Here is a 23717-nt window from a genome sequence, read left to right as displayed (position 1 = left end):
GTAACAGTTGTGTCCTGGGCCCCAGGAAACATTTGGAACAATTTTGTATATACATTTGATTTTATTAGGAAAATGTTTTCAGTTTCTCTGGTTTTTGAGACACACCATGCTGTTAGTGTTTAAATTCACTCTTGTAAAACTATTTTCGGTTCTTAAAAATCATATTTTGGTTGCAGTGCAAAGATAGAATTCAATAATCAAATTGCAAAAAGTCATTTTAATCAGTACTTCTGAGCTGTGCTAAATAGAAATGAAAAGTGTATGTATGATGCAGGACTTGTGGATAAGAAGAGACTCCGAAAGCAAAAAAAAAAAAAAGAAATTAAGATAAGATAATAAACAATTACAAAAGGCATGGCATAGATTTCACGCCCCTCTGAAGCAACACACTGTGTGTGTTTAAATTGTGTGAATATATTGATGTAATTTGAACTCATGAGCCTGCTACTCCTTGTGGTCATGGAGGTTGATCAGCTTATTGAGCTGTTCTGGTTTGGTTTCCTGTTCTTCATCCACATGAACCTCCGTCTGGAAAAGAACAAACCACTGGTTTGAGCTTTAAGAAGAACATTTTGTTGAAAAAGTGCACTCACACTGGCAAGCTTGATCTGTACATTTCCACTGATGGTCCAGTTTGTTTGACAGGTGTCAAAGATCACCAGAACCACGGTTGGCATAGTAACAAGGATTTTAGTTCATCTGCTGAGGATTTCCAATGAACCAAAGAGCTGAAGTGAACAAAGGGAAGCCAAGGCTAAACGCCATGTGCATTTGGAGTAGAGCAGGGGACAAGTTATGGCCCCTATTTCTACATTTTTCCTCCTTGTTAGAGCTTTTATAGGATAATAATCACCGCCCCAGATAAGGAACTGTTTGAACTACATGATTTTTTAAGGGAAGTTTGGTTTGAATCAGATTGAACCTGCTGAGATTTAACCAGACAAACCAGACAAGAGCCGATAAAGCACATTACCTGCACAGAGGTTGACACCTGGTTCTTGGGCTGCAAGTTGCCACTTTTATGGAGTTCCAGCAGGGTATCGTATTCACTCTTTATCAACTTGAAGTCACCCTGCAGAGTCTTTAGCTGGACAACGCAACAAACTTGATTAGGATTTAGGATGTAAAAACTATCCATGTTAATGGGTTCTAAAGTCAGAAAATTAAGAGTTCTAATTTCATAAAACATAATTTTTGTGTGTAAAGGTTTGGAAGTGAGGGATAGTGAAGACCCAGAACCTGCAGAACAGTCCGCTGGTGGGTTTGTTGCAGGGCATCCCAGTCGTGTTGTGGAACTGCATCCCGATACTCTGCTTTGATCCTGGTGAGCTCCTCACGACATGCCTCGAGTTCCAGCTCCAACCCCTGAAAATCTTTCATGAAGCAAATTCAAAATGAAACCACATTTTATCAACTGAGTCCAATTCATTCGGTTGAACAGAGGCAGGTTTGGGCTGGGTCATTTAGGAAACTGGCAGAAAAAAGAAAAGATTAGATCATTAAGGCTTTGCGTCTATTCTTGTTTTAGTTTTGACTTGTTTGCATTTCCATGGTTATCTATTCTGTTAAATTCTGTAAACTGCTTTGTTTTGCATTTTTCTATTTTATTTTGGAGGTTCGTTTTTTAGGTTACTAATTGGCATTTAAGAAGATGATCAGCAAATTGGTGCAGTGAGTTCGCTCGGTTCTGGGATGTCCCCTAGAGTCTATGACAGTGTTGGATGAGAAGACGATAACTGGAATCCATCATAGATAATCCTCTTCATCATCATCCTCTGCATAAGACCACGGGTGCACTGAGGAGCTCCCTCAGTCAGAGACTTTAGCACTTTGCTGCTGAAGGAGCTTTGTCACAGATCTTTCTTCCAGTCAGCTGTTAGACTCTACACCTCATTGACACTAGACATTAATTATTATGGCTGTTATTATTTTTTAAGTGTATTTTTAGTGTTCTTTTTTCTATCTTCTGTTTAAATTCAGCTATGGTTACAAGACAATTTTCTATTCTACACTATTCTATTCTATGTTTACTTTAGAAGAAAAATCAGACAAAGTTTTAAAAAAAAATGTCTTCATTTTCCGCCTGCCTGTGACTTTGTGTCTGTCACCTGTGAGCACACATGTACCTGTGTTTTGAACTGCAGGACGCGTGTTCGTCACAGAAGCTCCGGTTAGGTCATTGAGCTGTCGGATCAGCAGCTGGCGAGCGTCATGCTCCTCACGGTACTGCAGATACTGTTGGGAGAGCTCTGACTGCAGATGGTCCACCTTGAGCGGAATTACAGGACAGCAGGAACAACACATCATCTCCAGCAGACCTTGCGAAGTTGTTTTAACACAAATTGACTCATTTCTCCACAAAGGCACAGCTGAGAACATCGCACCACTGTCTGCATGTTCTTTTCTGTCTCCTTCATGGATTGGACATCCTCCTGCAGCTGCTGCTTCTCTCTTTTCAACATTTCAATCTCATTATGTTGCTCTCTCCATTGTGCTCGAATCTTCCTCTCGCATTCTTCTTTCACAAGCCTCAGCTGGGACCGCAGGGGAGCCAGTTTTTGGATTTCTTCCTGTTGACCAGCTAGATAGAGTTATACCACAGTTAAGAAAAAGTGTCTTAATATGAAGGTATTAAAATAATGAATGAAATGGTGAAGGATTAATAGTGAGATTAACATTAAAAATGCTGAAAAATAGTTTATTTGTAACCAGATAATTAAGATAACTTTTACTTGCTTTCATTGATAGAACTTAAACCTTTTTTATATAAATCACATCCTATAAATAGATATTTAAACGTTATTGTTTACATAAGATCACAAAATGAAAATTACGTTTGCTAAATTATTATATGCAGTTACTATCTGCTTCCCCACTATCAATGTATTATTTAAACCGAACCTGTTCATACTATACATTGAACAATGAAGAGAACACACTGACCGATTATGTTATCATATTCCTTTTTGATGGTGCACAGAAGTGGCTGGTAGGTTGTGAATGCACTGATGAACTGATCAAAAACATTGCGATAAACCTGCACTCAAAGCAAAAAAGAGATAAACAAATCCCCAAACTCTGATCAAACTTTAGTTAGGAGTATTTTTTTCCCTCCTGTAGTTTTATAAACATATAAAAAATAGTCCACCTGCAGCTTTAGTTCCTCAAACTTGGGCTCTTGTGCGCTGATAGCACACAGTTCCACGTTCACATGGCGCTCCAGCTGCCTCAGAAGCTCAGGCTTTCTGCCTGGACCTGCGTACAAGTAACTGCATCCAGACCAACAGAACTACAAGTGTAGCACACACACATGCACACACATTGACAGTGCAATGACTTCAAGGAGAAATCGTGTGGGAGAAACACAGAAATCCCTGACTTGCAGTTTTTCTTTTATTAAGTTTTGTTCCATTTTCTTTACTACTATATGTCAAGAAAAGCACACTATGTTTAAAAAATACACATTGTAAGTATATTATCTTATATACATACAATTTACTGACTTAACATAACATATTGTGCAATTGAAAAATACTTCTGTGCAATACTCTGTAACAGTCTGATATCATTATTTATACTATATTTATTTATGTCTGAATGTAAACGGCTGGCACGGGACCAGAGAGCCTAATTTCGTTTTATCATGATAAAATGACAATAAAGTTTCCTGATTCCTGATTCCTGATTCCTGATTACATACACCATGGATAAAAAAAGATTGCTTAAAAAATGAAAAAAGTCCATAATGTTAATGACAGGCACACTAACTGTTAGAGACAAAATTCAGAGTCACACTGTTTGATTTCAATTTTATTTTTTGTAAAATAGTGCAAAAAATAAGTATTTAGTTTCTGTCAATACTTTGTAATGTAACCCTGGTTGGTAATGACAGAGGTCAAACATTTCCTGTAGGCTTTCAGCAGGTTTGTGTACACTGTAGCTGCTACTATGGCCCATATTTTTATACATATTTTTTTACATATGTTAGAATAAAACTTGAAATAACAAATTCCAATTAGCTACACAGGATGCCTTTCTGTCGTTTTTTTATTTAAAAAAGTCCTTGTATTTTTGTTAATATATATTTATTCTTTTCCACATTTTTTTTCAAATTAACACAATTTATGAGTAAGCGTCAAATATTAGTAGTTGAAATTAAATGAATTAGCAGTAATTTGAATTCCTTTAAAATGATTTAATTGTGTGCACCTTTAGAGTTTTTCCACTAGATCGAAACTTTTGGAGGTGAGATTTTACTCACCTGTGTAGTGGATTGTCTTTCCACATAAAAATCTGCAGCACTCTCATGAGTTTCCTCAGATGTCTGCACTTTTAGTTCTGAGGTATTTTGCTGAACTCTGCCAGTGAAGGATCTAAAGTAAGCACAAAATGTCCAGAAACTCCTCTGTTTGCATCATTATGTTTTACATAATCTACTTCCACTCACCCTTGTTCTTCTGTTTGGATTAAAGGAGGTAATGTAATAGTTTTGTGTAGAGACATCTGACACCTTGAGATTAAGAAGATATATAAAAATAAAAACAGAAACACAATGTAACGTTTCTTCTTTTTAAAAGCGTTTTTCCTTTTTAGCTGAAGTCAAAATAGCAATACACGAGTTCGCAGTGGGGTTTCCATGGTTACGTTTGAAAAAAATAAAGCCCCTCAATAGTCGTCTATGCCTTGCCTGATTGATTTTTTTTAGAAACGTACTAAAGCAGAAAGCGAAATGAGAATGGTTTAAAAATTGAAAAGGCTATCTTAATATAATACTATGTATTTATTCACGTTTTAGCGTTTTTAGTGCTGCGCAGATTAATGGGGATTTCCCAGGGCCCATCTCAGCCATTTCAGAGCAATTTAACTGTTCTGTCAAAGGGTTCTACAAATATATAATATAATATAATATAATATAATATAATATAATATAATATAATATAATATAATATAATATAATATAATATAATATAATATAATATAATATAATATAATATAATATAATAATAAAAAACAGATATGACAATTATTTTTTGTAATATGTTAACTGAAAAACAAATATGACCACTGCAGTAATGATGTTAGTATCACCTAATACGACTACTTGTTTCCGTTGTGCTTTTTGAAATTACACATTTTCCTCTTTCAATTTTGTTTAATATGATTAATAAATAACGTATTTTTGCTATTATTTCATGATATTGATTTCTATTTATCTATAAAACCAATCCACCTATTTTTATGGAGTTAACCATTATATCAGTACTACATTAACAATAATAATAACTACATTTCCCAGATTTTTGGAAAAGTTGAAAGTCTTGAAAGTGCATTGTAGTCATGTCCAAATTCATCCCCATAAACATAACGCTTTTGGTGACTACATTTCCCAGAGAGCATCGCTTTCGCCTACAGTACATTCTGTTGCTTATCCGGGGATGTCACACCGCTGCTATTTTCTCCCCTCTGTCCCTCTCACTCTCAGCCTACAGCTCCAGCAGACTGACACGGGCTTTCGGATACACAGAAATCAACAATAGGACTCGAGACAAACAGAGGCCGAAAATGGCAGAGCTGGGCTCGGGAAGCCTGCAGTTAGGAGACTCTGTTTTTAATTACCAGGAGCGAGAGCTGAGCGAACGGTTAAAACGTCTCTACCCGGCTGTAAACGAGGAAGAGACCCCTTTGCCCCGATCTTGGAGCCCCAAGGATAAATACAGCTACATCGGACTGTCACAGAACAACCTGCGGGTGCATTACAAAGGTTAGAGTGCTGCCTCATCCCTCACGGGTCTGCTAGTCACCGCAGCGGAGAGCTCTCAGCTCAAATCTGTCACTGTTGTTGCGGAGAGGGGGTCAACACACACACACACACACACACACACACACACACACACCCACACACACACACACACACACACACACACACACTGACACACAGCGTGCGATTATGTAGTGTGAGTGCGCAGTCCTGGTAAATCTAGTCTGAGCTGCCTGTCCTTGCTTTGTTTCACAAATGAGCAGAGGAATGCCCAAATGGGTGACAGTGAACCCGTTAACCCCGACAGTCACTCGGTTTGATTCCCAACAAACTCAAAATGACCCCCCAGAGACGCTAATCTTAGTTCAATATTCAGTCCGTCCGCACATTTGTTCGCAGTAAACCGACTGCCTGCCTCCAACGCTAGCTACAGAACGGGGCAGCGGCGGAGACAGCCGCGGCACTAACTAACAATACCTAACTAAACAGCAGCTCGTTAACGTGTTCTGGTTTTTAAAATGGGACTAGTTTACTAGCAAAGAGGCTAACTAGCTAACGGAGCTAACATAGCTGCCTTTTTTGGGTTAATATCCGACTGAAACAGTTGATAGACTCAAAAAAACTTATTTCAAACAGTCATAACACTTGTGTAAATGCAGTTTGTAAAACTATATTAAACAGCTTTGTGACTTTTCTCGCGTGATTTCACGGACAGCGTTCGAGAAACATTTTTTATGTATTTTTCTGACACACAGGAGGCCTCTGCGCCTCCACGTTCTCAAATAAATCAGCTTTTTGGACAGAGTTTTATAACCGTTTGATATGAATAAGCACACAGGGCCTCGTTCATGGCCGACAGCTGAGTATTTGGTCAACGAGATTTGACACACAAATTGATGCTCAGATTTAGAACCTAAACGCCTGACAAAAACACCTCCTCGTGAATTGGAGAAACACCCCGGTGGTTTAATGAATAATTGATCACATCAGCGCTGATGAATCGAGCAGGAGACCACAATATTCATTCATTTTTTTATTTATTTTTTTGGTCAATGCTGACAGTATTTCAGGACAGCTGTTTGATGACACGTTCCAGTAAAACCAGTGTCTTTCTGATCATTGTGCTCTGCCCAGAATGATCCGTGCACGTGTCCTGGCACACACAGGAGTCTGTTGCTAAAGATAAATCACCTCATGTTGAGTTTATGTAGGACGCTGAGTTTCTCATGTCTGCTTGGGAGTGCAGAGATGAAGTGACACTGCAGGATTGTTCAGGGATGCCGCATAGATAGATGGGTCTGTTCTGGAGTGTGCAGGGTGTTCTCCTCCTTCTGGTACTAGTTCCATATCCTGCTCCTCTACCTCACCCTTGTGGTTTGGATGCTATTTTGACCAGTGTGCCCCCCACCCCCCACCTCTGTTCAAGGCCTCATGGTGCAAAAGCAGAGCTAACGTTCACCAGCAGATTTATTTGGCTCGTCTCAGCGGCGGCGCATACAAACACTTCACACACATTTAGATAAATATGACTGAACGACACAGCCAATGATGCTGCTACCAAGTAATTTGGCCTCTTTAAGCCATAACTGTTGTATAATCAATGTGTCAGGATCCTTAAGGACAAATGAACTGCTTAATGTCTTCATTTGTAAAACATACTTTGGGATCTGATTGATTTTATTTACATGGCTTGATTCTTGAAACAGTTTCAGTCGTCACTATTTCTGTATCCAATTGTGTGATTATTGAACACTACTAAGTAGCGCAAAGCAAAACTTATTATTTGTAGATTTGTTTTTCCAATGTTGTAAAAAGGACTTCTTATTGGGTTAGGGTTTAAAGACCCACTGTGATGAAAATAGTCTTTTTAGTGTTTTCCACATGTTATTGTAGCAATTTTCTCATGATGGAGGACATATTTTAGAGGAAATACTTAAAATTGCATTTCTGAGTATTTCTTTATTCAAATTAGGGCTGCACGATATGAGGAAAACTCGCGATATGCGATATTGGTGATTAATATTGCGATAACGATATAATTTGCGGTATATAAACAAATATCAAACCAACCAAAAACATAATTTCCATTTCAATGCAACAGTATAAAAATTATACTCCAAATGACCCTTGTCGACATAGGAGGCAAACATCAAACATAAAAGGGCTCATTTGATTGATCAACAACGTAAACGGGTCCTTCCGATTGGTTAAATGCATAAAGGGATTTGTTTCATTTATTCAATATTTCAAGCTGCCATGAGTTTGTTTTAGCACATTTAACCCTTGTGCTATCTTAGATGACCCCCCCCCCCCCCCCTTACTTTGACGTGTTCTCCCTACCATGACAAAGGTGGAAAGATTTCATGTAATCCATGGACACCAGTGAAGATCACAAATCATTGAAGAAAAAAGGTTCAGAGCACTGTCTAGTGGGTCTAGATGACCCCACTCCCAATGTTAAAGTGTCTAGGATAGCACAAGGGTCAAGGTAACCATTTATTGCGATTTTCGCCGTCTTTTGCGGTATGCATATTGCACAGCTTGATGTTGCGATAACGATAAATTTGCGGTATATTGTGCAGGCCTAATTCAAATCATTGTAAATCAGGGGGACAAAAAAATCCAGTCTGAAAAAGAACTTATTTGTGATGTAGAAAATACGCTGGGTGGGTCACTAGCTCCCTACTTCTGATATGTCCACTTACAGACAAATAGATTAATGTTTGTCTTCGTGTTCCTCGTCTAAGCTGGCATCTGGCTCAAAGCTGCACGGCTGGATAGCTCCAATATTGCTCGCCATTTCTGTTGCACCTGTAAAAGTTAGTTTGGGAGTGTGATGGGCTTTAAGCTAGCAGGAGAGTGCATAAACAGAAACCTTTTAGCAACCTTTTAAGCAGGGAGGGGTTTCTTCTTCTTTTTCTTTTTCTACTGTTTACCAGCGCATGTCTGCCACCTACAGTTGGGAGAGACTTGGTATGAAATGTTGAAGTGGTACAAATCTTGCTCCAGGCTTTTTCTTTCACAGCTCTATTCCGATTTATTAAAAACCTGGAATCATAGAACTCCGGCAGGGCACTAACCGCAATTATTAATTTCCCATCCATGATGAATTTTAGCACTTCCGTGTATAAAAAGGGACGCCATCCATATGTCCAAACCAAGTCTGAATCCCCGATTGGTTCGACCTGGTTTAACTTTCAATATGTGTTCAAAGGCCACATCTTTTGTATGTAGAGTCCAAAAACGTTTATAAAAACTTGTGCAGTTTCGTGTGAACATGAGAGTTTTGAACTCTCCCCCCGAAACTCACATTTATGCGTGTTTACATAGACTTTTCATTGAAAGTGGTCACTTGAACGCGTGTTGCTAAAGGTGATGTAAACGTTGCTTCAGAGGCAAATTTCTAATAATCTGTTGCTGCTCTGTGCAAACTATGTCCTAGAAAATAACTTTATTTTTTGGCAAAAACAGCACAATCACAATCAAAAGACCAGTGGAAACGCTGGAATAGATCAAAAGATGATCGGAGTGGGACTTTAATAGATTACAGGCTTATTTTTCCTCTTAGATGTTGACCTGTAGCTAAGAATAACCCATTTGTGTAATTGCTGGGTTGATTTACTAAAGAAATAAAATCTGTTGACAGATGGACCGTTTCTAAGTTTAACACACAGTCGCTTACATGCTAGTTTAGAATTTGTTTTTTTTAATGGGGAGATAATGGAAGTTTTTGTTTTCATTGGCTCTGAAGGAACAATGAAGATGGAGGGTTTGGTCTTGTTACTCAAGGATCTATTTGCTCTTGATCGTAGCTCTCCCTTCAGGCCAACTTAAACAGGTTTGGCTCTGTTTAACGGCAGTACTTTAAATGACAACTTTTGGCAAAATAAACACAGAGAAACTCCAGGTGCGTCATACATTTCAGAGCCATGTGATGCTCTTTTGCTGAAATTGGTGTGCATGAAAACGCCTCGTTTTATTTTTTTCCTTCCAAAGCCAGCATGAGGTTTGACTTGAGCCAATCATTACAGGGATTGCCTGGAGGCCTCTTGTTGTCGTGTATGACTAACACAGAGGAAAGCTGTGGCTTAGAAAGCTGAGAAGTTCTTATTGTTATTTAGCCGGTGGTTTGATCTGCAGCTTCACCAGCTTCAAAACCTCAAACACTCCAGTTAAAAGATCAGATTTTTTTTTTTTTTTTAACAGTTAATGATTTTAGTAATCTGATGTTTTTCCTGAGCTTTATTCAGTGATATAAGAACAAGACCCAGAACACTGAACAAGACAAAAGCTACAGTCGTTATGGTTGGCTTTATGCTTGTTGATATTGATGGGTTCAGTTTGTGACTAAAAAAGTTGCCTGGATGTCAGACCAGATGAGATGTTTTGGATTGTGTCTTCCAGTGATCCCAACCCCTGGGCCTGGACCGGTCTGTTGGATAGTTGGTAGTGGTCCGCAGAGAAAAAAACAGACTCAGGTTTTTCTATTTTACCATGGGTCAAAAAAGTATTTGGTCAACCACCAATTGTGGAAGTTCTCCCTCCTAAAAAGATGAGAGAGGCCTGTCATTTTCATCATAGGTATTCCTCAACTTTTAGAGACAAAATGAGGGAAAGAAAATCCAGAAAATCCTATTGTCTAATTTTTAAAGAATTTATTTGTAAATTACGGTGGAAAATATGTATTTGGTCAATAACAAAAGTTCAGCTCAATACTTTTTTATATACTGTTTGCTGGCAATGACAGCTGTCAAGCATTTTCTGTAAGTCTTCACAGGTTTTTACAAACAGTTGCTGGTATTTTGGTCCATTCCTCCATACAGATCTGCTTTAGAGCAGTGATTTTTTTTTTTTTTTGGGGTTGTCGCTGGGCAACAGACTTTAAACTCCCTCCAAAGATTTTCTATGTGGTCGAGAACTGGAGACTGGCTTGGCCACTCCAGGACCTTGGAATGCTTTTTACAAAGCCACTCCTTCGTTACCCGGGCAGTGTGTTTGGGATTGTTGTCATGCAGAAAGACCAAGCCACGTTTCACCTTCAATGCTGTTGCTGATGGAAGGAGGTTTTCACTAAAAATCTGACCACACATGGCCCCATTCCTTCTTTCCTTTACACAGATCAGTCTTCCTGGTCCCTTTGCTGAAAAACAGCCCCAAACCATGATGTTTCCACCCCCATGCTTTACAGTGGGTATGGTGTCCTTTTGATGCAACCCAGCATTCTTGCTCCTCCAAACACGAGTAGAGTTCTTACCAAAAAGTTCTATTTTGGTTTCATCTGACCAGGAAATTCTCCCAATCCTCTTCTGGATCATCCAAATGCTCGCTAGCAAACTTTAGACATGCCCGCACATGTACTGGTTTTAGGAGGGGGACACGTCTGTCACTGCAGGAGTTGTGTCCCTGGTGGCATAGTGTGTTACTGATGGTCGCCTTTGTTACTTTGTTCCCAGCTCTCTGCAGGTCATTCACTATATCCCCCTGTGTGGTTCTGGGATAAACTATTCAGAGACATTTGAACTCTTCTGAAAAGTAGTCTTTTACATTTGGTGTCGATAAAAACATAATTTCAGAGGGAAAAAATCTGACACCGACAGTCAAACATGGTGGTGGTGTTGGTATGGTCTGGGCTGAGTTGCTTTGAAAGACTTGAGGTAAATGGACACATGAGATCTTCTGACTTCTTAAACCCTTGGATGTCCTCCATTTGTGACCTCAAGCTCAAGAGCATTTGGGTTCTGCAGCAGAACAATGATCCAAAATGCACCACCAGGTCCACCTCTGACTGAACCAAGAACAAAACAAAGATGTTGGTGTGGCCTAGTCCAAGTCCTGAAATGTGATGCTGTGTCTTGACTTTGAAAAAGAGGCTTCAAGTGATTTAGAGTACTTGAAGTGCTTTGAATGGGCTGAATCACAACATTTCTGCAAAGATGAGTTGGCTAGATTCATTGGCAGTTATTGATTATCTCCTGGTAAGAGTGACCCAACCAGTCGTTAAGTGAATGATAGGATCACTTATCACACAAAGTGCCATAGGTTTGATCAATAAACACATTTCATGTATTTTTTATCTTCAACTTTTTAGCATGAAAAAAGGAAGGCACCTCAATCTTTAAACCTCTAGTCCTTATTTTTTCAGATGCTATGTTGCCATGACGACCATATCTAGATAAGAAGATTCAAACATCTGAGCAAAACTTTAAATGAAACATTTTTCCATTAGTCTCAAGCTGTAGTGATTTTAAACTTGTTGAAACCTGCAGGGAATAAAAAGAAAACCTATAAAATGTGAAGGTTAGTGAAAGTTGTTATTCGAGTGAATTAGATTAACCCTAAAGCAAAAAGTTAAACTTAGTTCTTAAGTAAACTATGTTTACTTTATATTTTTCATACATTTATTCCATCTCAGTGACCCATCCCATTCTGATAAAAAACTATGTTTTTGTTTTTTTTAACATGTTCTTGTGGCATTTTTCTGATGATGAAGGACATTTAAAAAGAAAATGAAGCTTAATCTTGCATTTCTGAGTATTTTATTTATTCTGATTTATGTTTTTTTTTTTAATCAGAAGCAAATTTCTGATGAACTACTGCTGCTTTTCCCGAACTGTCTTAGAAAATGACACAGGTTTTCTGATTTGGGCTAAAAATGGAATAATCCTAATTGAAAGACCAATGGGAACGCTTGAAAATGGAAAATGGATCAAAAGATGATCGGAGTGAGTGTATAAACTGTCTTTGAAAGAATGTGCTGGGATGCAGCAACATCTAGTGACATAAAATGCGTATTGCAACTAACTAAACAACCCAGAAAGAACTATTGTAAAACATAAAACCATAAAAAAAACGCAGCAGTGACACTAGTCTTTCCTAAACAAAGATGCCCAATGAGACTAAAGAGAAGGATTCTTATTCTTAACATGTACCGGTTCATTTTAAGCAGGGCTCATTAATCTCTTCGATTTGTGATTTTTCTGTACAGAAATGACAGAATTCTTGATTAAGCCTGATCTTTATCATGCAGATTTGTCTCTAGACGGTACTCTATTGTTTAGACAATTATAAAAGGTGTTATTCAGCAGCGTGAGTCATTCAAATAATAGTCTCGCTGCAGATCTCCAACCTTCCCGGGAGAACAGTAGCAACTTTCTTATCCACAAAAGCCCCATATCTTTAATAGATTTGATATATGGGACTTTAACAATGGAAAAATCTGCTCCATGGTACTAACCATCAGTCCGTCTGAAACCCAGGTATAGCTACTGTCCTAATTTAGATTTAAGGCTAAATTATTAAAGATCTAATCACACATGGACTCCACTATCCTATCAGTTCCTCTTCCTCTGGTAACTCGGTTTCTGTCTTTTCACACAAACATGCATACAACTTACAACTGTAGCCGCATAGCTTCAACCAAATCTGTGAAAACACACGCATGAAGAAACAGATGAGCTGATTTAAAGGCAGTTGAGCTCATCATCAGCCTTCACAAAGACCTGAAAATGACAGGTGTGTTTCAGCTGGGCATTATCTAAACATGCAGGACAGGGTGTCCAGAGGACCGGCTCTGGGAAAGCCTGCAGTAAAGCTGTTTGGTTGGTTTGACTGTTGTTGATCAGACAGACACAGAGATTTCTGTGCACTTTCAGTGTGGAGCATTGATGAAATAATCAGGTAAATGAAAAGACACATCCAGCACACGGATTATGGATGCTAAGACTGACCAAAGAGGTAAACATACTGTGAAAATATTGGTCAATTTTACAGCAGACATCTTTGTCAGAGGAGCAGCATCACAATTCATTTTTACAAATTAAGGAGGGAACCTTTAATGAGCTTGTGGCCCGCCCAGCGTATTTTCTAAGTAACAAATACGATCTTTTTCTACTGCGTTTTTTTGTCTGCTCCTAATTCACAAGGATTTGAATTAAGAAATACTCTGAAATGCAATTTTGAGCTTAATTTTCTTTGAACATTTCCTCCATTATCAGAAAAATGCCACAAGAACAAGTTAAAAACACCAAAAACATGATTTGCATCTGATGGGGTCTTTAATATAAACTTAATCCATTTTCAAAATCTGTCAAATATAATGCAAGTAAACAGCTAAAGTTTAATAAAGCTAAAAATCTCCATTGTTATTATGAATATAAACCTACAGAAAATGTTTTCATTGTTGTTACCTTGCTTAACAGGACTTCATTTTGGGTTTGTGTTATAAAGGCAGGAAACTCTTATGAAGAAATAAGGGGGTTCAAACTACTAGGATTGTTACATGAGCTGATTCCTTAAGGGAGACATCATTTAAAGGAGTGTTCTGTTTTTGGTCAACAAGTGTTAAAAGGCCTTTAGATTTGCTGGATCACTTCTGTTTGTGTTTCTCCTAAAGGTCTGATCAGGTTTTTTTTTCCTTCACGTAATTTTCATCATCCTGTGTTTTCCAGCTTGTTTCAGAATGAAAATGTAACAAATCCAGTGTGTCGTCCCTGTTTCCAGCTGCTTCGACTCCATATTAAAGTGTACCTTTTTGTGTCTGAGGTAAAAAAAAGACACACTTTCAGAGTGCAGAGAGCAGTTCTGTGTTTGCTTCTAGAAATGAAGTTACTAAATGGCTGGAAAGAAATCTGAAATCATAAAGCTTAGTGATTCTGAGTCACTTTAATCCATTTATATCAGCTTTCCTGGAAATTCACAGCCATCTTTGCTGCACTTTTGAACTTGTTGCTGTTTCTTGATGGTAAAGACTGAGGTTGGAGTGCTGATGTTATCGATAAGCAAAAAAAGGATTTATGACAGATTTCTTTTTTATTTGTATTTTTTTAAATAATAATGACTTGCAAATCTGACCTGCTTTTGAAGGCGAAATCTTTTCAAAATAAACCATTTTTTTGCTTGAAAAAGAATTTTTGTGTGTTAGATCAAAGCAAGATCAGAGTCTATTTTCTCTTTTTCTTCACAAACACACCTCCACTCTACCTCACATCATTTTATATGGTTGTTGCTTTGCACTGATCTGTGAGGAAAACAGCAACTGTTCTCTCATTCTGCTCCTCTGATCAAAGTATGTCTAAACTTAGGTGCATTATTTAGTATCTCTATTTTTAAGAAATATTCATTTGGTAAAAGTTGGTCCCAGTTGATAATAAAAAAAAGCAAACCTGACCTGTTTTTAGATTTTCAAAACAAATCCATTCTGGTTCAATTATTAAACTCTCTTGCCTCTCTGATTAATCAGGAAGTGTGTGATTTGTGATCATGTTGTGTTGCTGCAGCACACATTTATTTTCTTGCAAATCTCATTGTGAGCTGACCAATATTAAGACTTTTCCAGTTTCCAGATGCAGTTTGTTTTTCTGCAGAGAAGGAAAACAATAGTTTTCTGGCTCACACTGTTGTGGTGTGGGTTCACTGCTGTTCTCCAGAGCTGTGTTGGCAGACTAGTATGTGTCTCTGGCAGCTGTCCAGGCTCTGTGGCTGCACAACCAGCCCATATCATCAACCCTCCAACACCGTGCTCCAAAGTGGCTGTGAGGTAGAACTATTTTTAACTTTCTTTCGGAAATTGCTCCAGCTTTGGGTGTTTTTTTTTTTTAAACCTTTGTTTAGGTGAAGTTTTTTTCAGCTTTACATGTGCTTTAGGAAATTTTGGGATTAACCCAGATGAAGCTTGTGAATCTAAACCAAGCTCTTGGGTTTTTAGAGGTTTCTCTGTGCACTGCACAGCTTGAATGTTCTCTCTTGAGGCGATAAAAGTTGTCATGAGTGTTGTTTGGACAGGGTTTTCTAGAAGTCTGTGTAAATCAACCTTTGCTCATCTGAGGTCTTTCAAAAGAAAGCTTCTCTTCTGCTTTTGCGTATTTTCTGATGATCCTCAGTAAACCTGGTCTGTGTGGAAGCTCCGTGGTGGTACTCGTCCTCGCCCACATGTTTCCCATATTTAGCTGTTTTCTGCTAAAGGAAAGAACAGCATGTGGATAAAAGTATAAATTGTTCTTCATCTGAGACAAAAATTCCAGTCTTTTTTTAAAACAAATGTTTTTTTAAACTTTGACAGGAACAGTCACATTTGAACATCGCATTTTATAATGTGTCAGCTTTTTCGGAGAGAAGTTCCAAAAAAGTTTGATAAACATCAGGGTGATGTGTTCAGGGTTTAAGGCAGAACTCCTCATAGTTCATTATTGACCAGAATACAGATCTGGCTTTCAGAAGGGATAATGTTTTTAACAGCTTGAGTTTGCGGCACTCGTGTGTCTGCTGGCAGCCAGCTGCTGCGGTTAATGTTGCAGCTGATCGGTATCAGAACAGGTGAGCTCGGTCGGTGGGGTGATGGCATGTAACGGAGAGACTCCCGTGCGGTTATACAACAGCCTCTCATACGCTCAGGGGTTGCGTAAGCAGCGTCGGAATATGGATTAACACTCCATAATGACTGTTGTGCTTCAGTGTAATTGGTTCAGACAGAATGCATGAGCCCAGTCACCCTGCTGTGTGCACATCTTTATTACAGGCTGCTGCTAAAACCTTTAAAGAAGCAGCAGGCTGAGTGTAAACAGCAGCATCTCTGATTTAACCACGCTAAACCACAGTCCAAGTGATCTCCTGTGATGTGTGGACACATTCAACATCTTTGGAAGCTCCACACTGAGGATCTACACAGTTAAAGCCCAAGAAGAAGAAGCAGTGAAAGCACAGGGGGCAGACATTTTTGAAATGTGAACTCATAGATATCCATGAGGACATGTGTGTGTTTCCAGGAAGTATTTATGATTATAATTCTTAAAAGTAAGGATAACCAAAGGAATCAAATATAGCTCAGGTTTATGGAAGCATATTGGATTCAACTATAAACAAATAAGGAAAGAAACAGGCAATCTTCATTCTTAACATTTTCTTGCATTAAAGAAACCCAAACAGATGAGCTTTATTCAAATTTATTCAGAAATGCAAAATAGAAAAACAAAAACTGGCATTTTTTGCTCTAATTTTTTTTCCATTTTACGCTGGAACAGTTGTCGTTCCCTAAGAGAAAAAGTAATGATAATTCTGGGGAGTTTGGTTTAATAATTTAAGCACTTTTGCTGTTTATATTGACCCAGTCAGCTCAGAGCTCAGGTGGATTTATTGAAAAACTGGCTGTAATTCCTTTTCTGCATCAACACAGACAGAAATAAACACTTCATTCTGATCAAAATAACTAATACTTCCAACATTTTGTTTTGTAGTGATTGTTCATGAAGTAAATAGGATGTATTATAAAATGTATCATTATTATTACCTGCACAATAAATCGCAAATTTATTGTTATCGCGATATCAAGCTGTGCAATACTTGTATCGCAAAAGACGGCGAAAATCGCTATAAATTGTGACTTTAAATGTCCAGAAAAAATCTTATGGCAGCTTGAAGTATTTAACGAGTCAAATAAATCCCTTTTTATGGATTTGACCAATCAGATGGAGCCTTTTTATGTTAGATGCTTACCTCCTATGTAGACGAGGGGCATTTGGAGTTTATTTTAAGTTATGTTGACTCTTAGTTAAATGAAACGGTTGCAGTGACATGGAAATTATGTATTTATTTGTTTTGATATTTGTTCATGTATCGCAAGTTATATCGTCATTGCAATATTGATCACATGCGTCGCATATATGAGTTTTCCTCGTGCAGCCTTAATTATTATTTAATGAAAGTAAATCAGAAGGAATGCTAAAACGTTTGAACAGTTCAGACATGAAAAGGAAAAGGTTTCCAAATCTTGAGGGGAGTTGCATTAAAATAAAATCCCATCCAAAAAAAATCTTTAAGAAAAGTGATATTTTCAATATAAACGAGCTGATAAAACTTTACTGACAAAAAGCTACCAGAGTCTGAGAAAACCAGAGCTTTTCTTCCAAACTTTTAGTGTTTTTTCTATCCCAGTATTTTCTGTGCAGTGTATAAACCTGTCAGAAACATTATAAATACCGGTATGTCAATCATGCAGCTCTTTCAGAAACCCCCCTCCTTCCTTTTTGTCACAATCAAACTCCTTGTGCAGATCTTCGTGTGAGTCCTGGTTGTTGTACGCGTCCAGGCGCTCTGTGTCAGAGAGCCGCCTCGTGTTTCGTTCTTTGATTGCATCTTCCAAAGCCCAACATGTGACCTGATGTGGAAGCAGTTGAGGTTTTACATGAACTCACATTTGGAATATGGTTATTCGAAGCGTAGCTCACAAAACACACGTCCACAGCAGCGGGGCAGTGCAGAGACTGAGAACTGATTAACTTCAACAAGGCCGCAGCTTTTGAAGATTTCTGTTTTCTTATACAGTTTATGAGCTTTTACTCAACTTTGCTAATGAATGCAAGTCATTTTTATTTCTTCATCTGTGATATTTGTACACAGTGTGTTTTTTATTACCAAAAGAGGAAACATTGATTTACTCTTGCACAACAATGCATTGATCTTGCAACCGATGATAGAATAAATTGACAGGCTGTGTGTGAATGACCTCTACACAGTGTCTGGTGTGTAAACCATCAGAGAAGGAATAGGCTTGGATAACGATTCCTTGTCTTTTTGCAGGACATGGAAAGAACCACAAAGATGCAGCATCAGTGCGCGCCACACACCCGATCCCAGCAGCCTGCGGGATCTACTACTTTGAAGTAAAGATTGTCAGTAAAGGTCGAGACGGGTGAGTTGAAAGAAGTTGGAGCTTGACTGCTTCTGTTGTCTGATTCTACAAATCTCACTGGGATTTTATGAACTATTGTACAGAGCCAAATCAGGATCAGCTTAAAGTGAATGCAAAACCAGATATAAATTGAAAAAAAAGGGTAAAAATTGAAAGAAAAAAAACAGTTTTAAATTCGAAAGTAAACATAGTAATTTTGGGGGTTAAAATTGCAGAAATACTGAAAAGCTTAATTTAACCTATACAAACCTACAACTGTAACCAAGTCAAAAATATTGTTGACATGTATTTTATATGTTTGATGTTCATTTCTCTCCTGTTTTGCAACAGTTTCAATTCAGACTTTTTGTTTTTGTAGTTGAGTCCATTAACTGTATCAGAACTGGACTGTATGAGTGAGTGTGACGACACCCATAGAAACGATTTACCTGCAGCTCCAACCAAATGAAGTCAATTCATATTTTCATGCCAGTGATGTCGGCATATTGGAACCGGAAATCGTCCATCAGCAGTAATTGGCCAGAATCGGTCTGAGTCAACATTTCTATGTCTCTTGCCAGTCAGGAGTGAGCTTGTTGTAAGTCCACATCCCTACTACTTGAAAGAGGGGTTCTGGAGAATCTGTCAATCTAACGTATGTAATGTTAGACATTAGATACGTTAGATGACTTAAGCCTTGTTTTCACTGAGCAGTACGGTCTGGTCTGGTCTAGTCCGGTCCAGTTTAGAATGGTCCAGGCAATTCAAGTGAGCGTTTCCACTCAAAGTTGGACCGCCGCATGCGGGGTGAAGCTAACAACAACAACAACAATGGAGCTCATCCAGCAGCTCATTTTTTTCCGCTTCAGCTTTTTGTACTTTGTATAAACAAAGCATTTAATGTTGTTTGAGAAAAAGATTGCGGACGACTAAGAGAGGAATACAGCTGCCTTCTGGAAGTTTTATTTTGTAGTACTGACCTTCAGCCAGTCAAAAGCTTTCAACAGTAGCTCCGCCCTAACTGATCCTTTCCATTTGTATATGGACCTACAACGAACAGGACCCAAAAATAGTTTGATTCGGTCCGGCTCAGTAGGTCCACTTTACAATGGAAACGCTCTAAACACTGGACGTGTCAATAACACATCAATGTTGTTATTGAGGCATCTGATTAAGTTGCACTGCAGAAAAAAAATATAGTTAAGGAATTATTAACAAAGGAGCATGAGAAGATGCTGCTTTTTTGATCCTTTCTTCAACGACTTTACAATGTCGGGTCACATGACCTCAGAGGTCATGTGATGCAGGACTATCTAATCACAATGCATTATAAAAACAATTTGGACACCATGCTCACTTTTGTTTTTGTTTTTTAACGGCGGATATGACATTACGGAATTCACAAAGTGAAAATCTAATCAATATGAGTGTTCTACAATGACTATTTATGGATCCAATGTGTTCTAATGATGAAAATGTTGACAGTTTATTAAAAAATATATATATTTTTGTCATACTACCTTCACATCTGGCATGTTCAAAGGCAATGCATTGTGGGCTATATCTAGTGAGCATCGATACACACTGGTTTTTCGCAGAGACTTCTGGGAATTTTCTAGGGAACTCGATTTTAGAGTTGTAGATTGGGACAGCACTACAAAATGGGGAACGCATACATAGTGTACTGTGTTGTGAGTAGTGAAGGAATTTGGACACAACAAGTCCAAATATGTCAATCCAACTTAAACTAATTTGCATCAATGTATGTTCATTGTTGTTTGGACGTAGACTGGTGTAATAAAAAAACGTTGCTGGTGTTCAGTGTATGAAGTAAAAAGGCTCGGTTTATCCTGCATGAACTTTGTGAACTGTCACATTTAAGACGGTGAGCCTTTTTTTGTCTTAAGTATGAAATCCAGTATTGAATGTGATGTTAGTCGTGAGGTCAGCGTGCAGAAAGACATTTCTGCTCCTGCTCCGCACATTCACCCTGCTGCTTTATTGCACCCAGGACAGGACAGCTGTTGCAGTGGTGGCTTGAGAATTTGTTAACTTGCTTCATCAGTATTTCTCTGCACTGAGTCATCAGCACAGCATCGGCCTTCATGCTACCGGCTGCAGCTCATTGTTTCACTGCCTTAATGGATTCAGCTTCGTCCCTTCATGAGGATATTTGAAGCTTAAACTCATCTGCAGTGTCTGCAAATGGCAGCTTTAGCAACATTTTTGATTAGATTTCAAAATACTTCTCAGAAATCAACAACTTTCTCCTATCTGCAGCAAAACAGACTTTTCATTCAGGTCTGATTTGTTTCAAACATCTCATCTTGGACAAGTTTTTTTTGTTTTTTAAATTGCTTTATCTTTCCAATCTTCCAAAACTCCTTACCCATGACCAGACAGATACTGCAGGGCTTCATAATCACATCAAACACTTCCTGCAGTCTTTCATCTGAACCTCTTCCTGCCTTTTTAAACTTTTGCAAAGAACTACAGTGCAGTAAGACACTTATCTGCCCACATTTGAGCAATTCTATAATTGTTCCTGACATCTGATGTCTGGAAATCCCAGTCTACAAGTGTAAGAGCTATTGAAAGTCCCTGTGAATGCCATCTGCAATGCAGAGAGTTTGTACATTTTAGCGACTAATGCTCAAACCTAAACTTTGTTTATAGGAGGTCCTCAAAATGTTCCAAAATTTTTCTGAATTCTGAACTACATTAAAAACTGTTGCCATAAAAAAAGAGATCCAAGAACAAATGTTTTGAAAGAATGACATTTCATGGAAAACAAAGCAATGGTTATGGTTAGAAAAGATGTTAATACACTCTTTTTTAAGTCCAATTTTACCAATAAAAACCTTGAGTTTGAGGCTTTGGCTTCAAGAACAATAAATATCTGGAGACTAGTGTTCTGTTGAACCTGTGAAGACTTAAGTATTCAAGTTAAGATCCTATTAAATTTAGACTATTTCTTTTCTGCAACAACAATGAGCATCAGAAGAATCTGGAAGATTCACAGATTTTCTGCCTTTTTTTAAGCTCATCCATCAGCCTGCAGTTTGTAAGGAGAATCGTATTTTTGTATGTTTGAACACCTCGGGGATCTGGACATCCACATGGATCCACCTGCAGAAAGACTCTTAGGTGATGTCTGAATTCCTTCACTACTCCTTAACCCATAAAAACTATGGATTGCAAGACTATTTAGTGCCCTGGATTTTAAATGCAATGCATTGTGGGCTTTAATAACCAATCGAGTGTGGTAAATGGTAAATGGCGTATACTTATATAGCGCCTTTCTTCCTACAAGGACAAAGCGCTTTACAGTCACAGACCCATTCACCCAGTCACACACACATTCACACACACAGTCACACACTGGTGGTCGCTCCGCTGCCAAACACAGGCGCCTGCCTACCACCAGAGGCAAGGTGGGGTTCAGTGTCTTGCCCAAGGACACTTCGACTCATGGGCGTGCAAGGCGGGAATCGAACCTGCAACCTTACGATCATGGGACGACCGCCCTACCGCTACACCACGGCCGCCCCCAAGAGTGTGCATCAATGCAGGCTGATTTTTCGCTAATAAATATCAGGGCTAAAATGGTAAACACTCTTTATGATGCACTACGTAGTGAGTGGTCAGGAAATGTGGACACAACCTAAATTTGGTTTTGTTGTTTTTGTCTTTAATCTAAAATCTTACACAACAAAATTTGAGTGAAACATTTTTCTGGCAGAAATAACAGATTTCTTTTGCCGCCGTTGGAAGCTGATGATATGTAGTTCAGATTATTCCGAATTTTTTAAAAATTGTAATATTCTTAAAAAACCTTTTAATGAATATTATCTTCCATAGAAAAAAAATGAGTCAAAATGAATTGTGTGTGTGGAAAGGCAGACAGCAGTTTGTCTCATCAGTAATAGGATGGAAAAAAAAGAGTTATTATTATTATCTACTTAAAAAAATACTGCGTCATATTTATACATTTTAAATGAATGAAACTTTTGTTCAAAAACGCCTCAAATCTATGTGTATTTTTGTTAAAATAGTAATGTAAGTGACACAGCCTGGCTTGAAGCGTCTTGTCTTTAATTTTGGAACCAAAACCCCGAAGCAGAAATTGTAGCTGCCAAAACAATCATGACTAATCAAGAAAAAGGATTGTTGGTTGCAGCCGTAGTTTTTTTTTTTTTTGTTCTTCAAAGTGTTTTATTGGGATTGACTTGGGACTTTTAAAAGCACAAGGCTGAGCCATTTTCTTCTTCCTTTCTAGATTCAACTGTGTTTGTAAAAAAGTGCTTAAAGTGTTAGATTTTTTCCCCATAAACAGCAGGAACGTAAGCTTTCGGAAGAGGATAACTCATCTTCCTCCTTGGCTCATGTTGAACGCTGCTTCTGTTACTCTGCAGACATTTATGGCTGGGTTTGCTAGAGCTGAATGATCTCAGCTCGTGCCAAACGCTCTTAGCTAACAGCATCCATGACTTTTTCAATTGAGCAAAAAGCTTTTTCTGTTATTTTTGTAGTTGGTCCTGGTATGACAGGTTGAAGGCATCAAAGCTGACCTCTGAGCTTCCACACCAACTCCCACAGTTGCCGTTTGAACTCGTCCTTGGAGACAGTTCTTTCTGCAGCCACTGTTTATGATACCAGAGCGGTTCAAAGACACTCGGCTCTTTTCAGAGCACATAGAACACAGCTGCCATGAAATGTATTGAGACGTGTAAACATGATGTCTAAAACCAGCGGGTGCTTGTGCTGCTCTCTGCAGGTACATGGGCATCGGCCTGTCCGCCCAGGGAGTCAACATGAACAGACTGCCTGGTGAGTAACATGTGAATGATGACACTGAAGCATAACAAGTGGGAAGATGATCAAAGAGATGTTTTGGGTCTTGAATTGATCTCAGGGTAATGTCTTAGTCACATGCACCCGTATGGGGGGTTGACCGGGTCCGGGGAGGGGAGGAGAGAAGAGTGGCCACATCTTAAGGTGATAAATGTAACATTAAGTATTTTTAAGGGTAATGTAATTGCATACACTTATGACGTACGGGCACCTACAGGAATGTCTGACGGAAGAAGCTGCGTTTAGCATGTTCTTGAATGCCCGATGTGAAGGTAGTATGACATGTTGTATGTTTGCTATGATGTATTTTTGTTCTACGGGCTGACCAAGCATTCTTTTTTCTGGATATTTCTTGAGGGTGACCTGTGTGCCCTTGTACCGGTTCGCCCATTTTCCTCCCTTTTCACCTGCTGCCCATATCCATCTGTACGGGCAGTTGTGGCT

At 38.6% G+C, this 23717-nt stretch overlaps 2 protein-coding genes across 4 annotated transcripts in view; one reads left to right on the top strand and one right to left on the bottom strand.

Annotated features, from left to right (window-relative positions):
- Positions 1-197: 197 nt before the first annotated feature.
- tsnaxip1 (translin associated factor X interacting protein 1) lies at positions 198-4653 on the bottom strand. 2 transcript variants are annotated; one of them, XM_004069744.4, is made up of 9 exons: positions 4448-4653; positions 4262-4373; positions 3149-3289; positions 2944-3037; positions 2385-2581; positions 2127-2268; positions 1240-1373; positions 974-1087; positions 198-528 (listed from the first exon to the last, which is right to left on the bottom strand). In XM_004069744.4, exons 1-9 carry the CDS (start codon positions 4501-4503, stop codon positions 445-447), a joined length of 1074 nt encoding a protein of 357 aa, XP_004069792.1. In that variant the 5' UTR covers positions 4504-4653; the 3' UTR covers positions 198-444. The 2 variants fall into 2 exon arrangements, with proteins under 2 accessions (XP_004069792.1, XP_020559819.1); XM_020704160.2 differs by having other exon boundaries at positions 4262-4358.
- A 684-nt stretch (positions 4654-5337) lies between these two features.
- The window catches only part of ranbp10 (RAN binding protein 10), a 56269-nt gene continuing 37889 nt past the window's right edge, over positions 5338-23717 (top strand). For both annotated transcript variants that reach the window (XM_011475864.3, NM_001201503.1), the window contains 3 exon segments: positions 5338-5761; positions 18329-18440; positions 23197-23249. In XM_011475864.3, the coding sequence (XP_011474166.1) occupies positions 5338-5761; positions 18329-18440; positions 23197-23249 (589 nt within the window).

The sequence above is a fragment of the Oryzias latipes genome, chromosome 6 (assembly GCF_002234675.1).
Source record: "Oryzias latipes chromosome 6, ASM223467v1".
Classification (NCBI taxonomy): domain Eukaryota; kingdom Metazoa; phylum Chordata; class Actinopteri; order Beloniformes; family Adrianichthyidae; genus Oryzias; species Oryzias latipes.
Note: the sequence above shows the minus strand (reverse complement) of the source record. Positions and strands in the feature narration are given on the sequence as shown.

Coding starts and splice junctions, on each gene's coding strand:
- tsnaxip1 (XM_004069744.4), bottom strand. CDS start 4,503: ATGTCTCTACACAAAACTATTACATTACCTCCTTTAATCCAAACAGAA. Junction 4,374..4,447: donor ATCCAAACAGAAGAACAAGG/GTGAGTGGAAGT, acceptor TGCTTACTTTAG/ATCCTTCACTGGCAGAGTTC. Junction 529..973: donor AGGTGTCAACCTCTGTGCAG/GTAATGTGCTTT, acceptor GTTCTTTTCCAG/ACGGAGGTTCATGTGGATGA.